This window comes from Varroa destructor, unplaced genomic scaffold (assembly GCF_002443255.2).
Source record: "Varroa destructor unplaced genomic scaffold, Vdes_3.0 BEIS01000004.1, whole genome shotgun sequence".
In the NCBI taxonomy this organism is placed as follows: Eukaryota; Metazoa; Arthropoda; class Arachnida; order Mesostigmata; family Varroidae; genus Varroa; species Varroa destructor.
Window position 1 is genome coordinate 27,328,223 of NW_019211457.1, and position 3,414 is coordinate 27,331,636.

The window sequence follows — 3,414 nt, forward strand, 5'->3', positions numbered from 1 at the left end:
ATATATATAATGATTGTTGAAAAAGTTACGGATTGATCTCCAGGTAAAACGGCATTATGAGACAATATTATCATCAACGAAAGCAGAGCTAACATGTTCTATGTACGCTGGATGTCCATGGTAATAACTTTAGTTTAGGTTACCAACTTCATTAGTTCATTAGAAATGTATAGTTCAGAAATTTAAAACTACCATTATCTTTATCCAGGTCTTATACGATATTTCGCTTCCGCTTTGTGCAGGTCTTTATTACCAGCTACATCAGTTTTCAATCTGCTGTCAACTTGAATAAACTGTCCGGTTCAAGAATCTTTGAGATAAGTAGACACAGCATTGCTTTCAAATGTTGCTCGTTCCTATTTCAGATGATCTTCAGAAGTTGAGGTAACCGAAACTGTCCGAAGATGCTTTAAGACGACACCCAATCTGTTGGAGAGACATATTCATCGAAAATACCCCGTAATATCCCTATAGCGTGGGCTATTTTCGTACATAATGTCTTAATAATTTAGCCAATACATTCGGGACTGATGTGAAATTAACATGATTCACTTTACTATCGTGTGTTATGTGACAAGTAATCAGAGAATATTAGAAAATAACACATATATTATTATAAGTCCTGTTAAAATACGTGGATCATTAAAGTAAACAGACACATTGTAGTTTTAACGAATAGTAATAAACGAATAAAAACTATTTCATCGTTTATACCCTTACTGTGCTATCATGTTTATCCTGTTTTAAGATTTTCGCGACCTATTTTTTTCTTTTTCCTAATTATACTAAGCGAACCTGAAGAACAACTTGAAAAATCAAAAAAAAAGTTGGCGGCCGTAAGCATCCCGGCGCGATAGACAACGTTTCAGATAAGGTTGAGCGTGTACAATCGACTACAGTAGCCCAAACAGGCCATTATCCGATAGCACAGTGGGAACAGTGCATTATGTGGAAACTGTGCGCACATCTGAGCCTGCCATTAAAAACGATGTGCCTTTGGCCTGTTAATGAGCTTCACAGACGTTGAAATAGCTTAAGTTTTTTTAATTTCAGTTGAAGAACACTGTCGACTATCGTTGACCTGCATGTACGCAAACCAGACAGGGAAATTTGTCCAGTTATGAAAATAGATCCACGTGTACCAAATGTTGCCACCAGCTTGACAAGATCGTTAGATAGAAAGCTACTGCTACTCGTATTTTTCTGGTATGGTATTTTTCTGTACCCTTTCTATCTCGTTTCATCTCGGCCCGCCGCTTACGATGGCTATTATCCCTACTTAGCTGAGACAGGTAAAGACCTAAAACTAAGTTAAATAGTCTCCAGCCTGTGGACCATTAGGCGGCATACAAACTACTCTACGATTTATTTCCTTTCAATCTATATTGAATGATAAGGTGAAGTTCGAACTTTTATTGTGGAGAATTAACTGTAGTACTTCAGAAGCCCGCGTGCTCTGTTTACGCTGAAAGATAAACGGGTCTTCCTTTAGCGAGATATCTAGCCGGTTAAAAAGCAACGAGTTCGAGAGCCCTGCTGCTTGAGCCTTAAGCTATGCTGAAGAACATTACGAAGTCGCTAGTAATGGGGTTAGAAAGCCTGAGGTGGTGTCCTTGTTAAAATACCAGGCTCACAGTGCCCGCCGGAAGCTAAATAAAGTCAAAGCGCCCTCGGGAAATGTCGAGGTTATAGGCCGCTACCACTGCCGCTGTCATTGTTTACCAAGGCAACCTTCGAGTTAAGGACAAAACATAACGACCTAGCAAGTCGAAATACGTGTTATAACATGGTCTAGTACGTCACCATGTGTCAACTCTACCGCGAAAACACTGGCGAAACCTAGAGCTAACAAGATCCATGTTTATCTCACTCAAAACACTGCGACTGCACTGTAACAGGGACACCACGACGATGCTATCGCCTGGAATGGCTAAATTAAGCGTGGAATGTTAACGATAAGCGTAAAATATCTCCGGCCTCTAAGGCCTCGTGGGGTTCGTTCGCCTCAACAGCGGTTGACAGCGGACCTCGCGAAGACAAGCATTAAGGGAAAGAGTTGAGTCGTCGACGTGAACAGCAACAATAACAACCGTGAATGCGTCTTTCTTACTCCATGTGATTCTCTTGTTTATCCTGTGCCGCGTAGCAATAACGTTGTTGTGAGAGTTATCCTCAGGAGTAGCACGGCAAACGGGAAAGACGGAGATAACGGAAGTAAATAGAGTCGAATAGAGTACTGGGGGAATTAGCCAGGATTCGGGTAGCAAGATCGTGTCGGAGATCGGAGTCGGCTCGTATTCTTAATATATACATGAGTACGGGTTGGGGCTGCAGCGGGTCTAGGTTCTTTGCACTGCGAGGCACAGTATTGATTGCGATATTGCGATGCTCGCCCTTGCCGTTGAGTGAGTACTGGACATTTCGTACAAAATATAGGATGCTCCATTCCGGACAGCAGGGCCACCACGAGGAAAGGAAAATAGAAAAGATGGAAACTGGGAAGCACCAAGGGAAAACATGGCAATCAGACCTCCGTTAGTTGCCATCGAAGGAATAGCAGCAACAGCAGCTTTGGTAGCAATAACAGTAGTTGGAAGCTAGTATAAGTTCTGGCTGGTGAGATGGTGGCATATTACTGTTTGTAAAAAACGTGCAAATGATGCATGGAAACGCGACTGATGCCTGAGTTGAAAAAGATGGCGCCAACAAGTTTGGACGCTAAAAAGAAACAGGCCTTGCAAATTTTGTTTTGTCCTCATTTTCAGAAGAAGCTGAAAAGTTATTTTCTAGCTGAGATGGATGCTTTAGGAACCTGCTAATGTTGGTATTCAGCATTATGCTGATGTAAAGAATTAATAATGTGATAATTCCTCCTGTTGTTCGTGATACTGATTTGAAGTTGCGTAACAAGACAAACGATCGAGCTGTTACCTAACTATATAAGGGTAAGCTACTAAAAATTTTCTTTAATTAATAACAAATGTTGCGTAGTAGAGCTAAATTATTTGGGAAAAGGCGTCGCCTGGTTACCCATGAGGACGGCCCGTTTCTTTGAATCCGTTATTACAACCACCGTGAACGCCCACCAAGCAAGCATCTGCCTGTCGCTGGTCCAAATTTCAGATTGGCAAGGTTATTACTGCAAATAATTATCAGTACCAGGGATGACAACACAAAGGAATAATAATAATGCCTCTTCATTGGTTTGATAAGTTTAACAAATTCAATTAAATCTAACAAGACGCACTCTGGCTAGGCCGGTACGATATCGAAGATATGATTCCGAGGACTTATTCACAGGAGCGGAGGATGACAAAAAAAAAGAAGGGTGAAACTGTTTTACAAAGTATTCACCGTTTTCAAGATTAACACCCTTTAGCTAAGCCAAAGGATAATTGCACCAAGGGCTTATTC

The 3,414-nt window shown here is 41.2% G+C and overlaps 1 protein-coding gene across 6 annotated transcripts in view; it reads left to right on the forward strand.

The window, feature by feature from the left end:
- LOC111248976 (kinesin-like protein Klp10A) overlaps positions 1-699 on the forward strand; it is a 37,302-nt gene extending 36,603 nt beyond the window's left edge. For all 6 annotated transcript variants that reach the window (XM_086987069.1, XM_086987068.1, XM_086987071.1 and 3 more), the window contains one exon: positions 366-699. In XM_086987069.1, the coding sequence (XP_086843195.1) occupies positions 366-388 (23 nt within the window). In that variant the 3' untranslated portion in view covers positions 389-699. The remainder of the gene's footprint in view (positions 1-365) is intronic.
- The last annotated feature ends 2,715 nt before the right edge of the window (positions 700-3,414 follow it).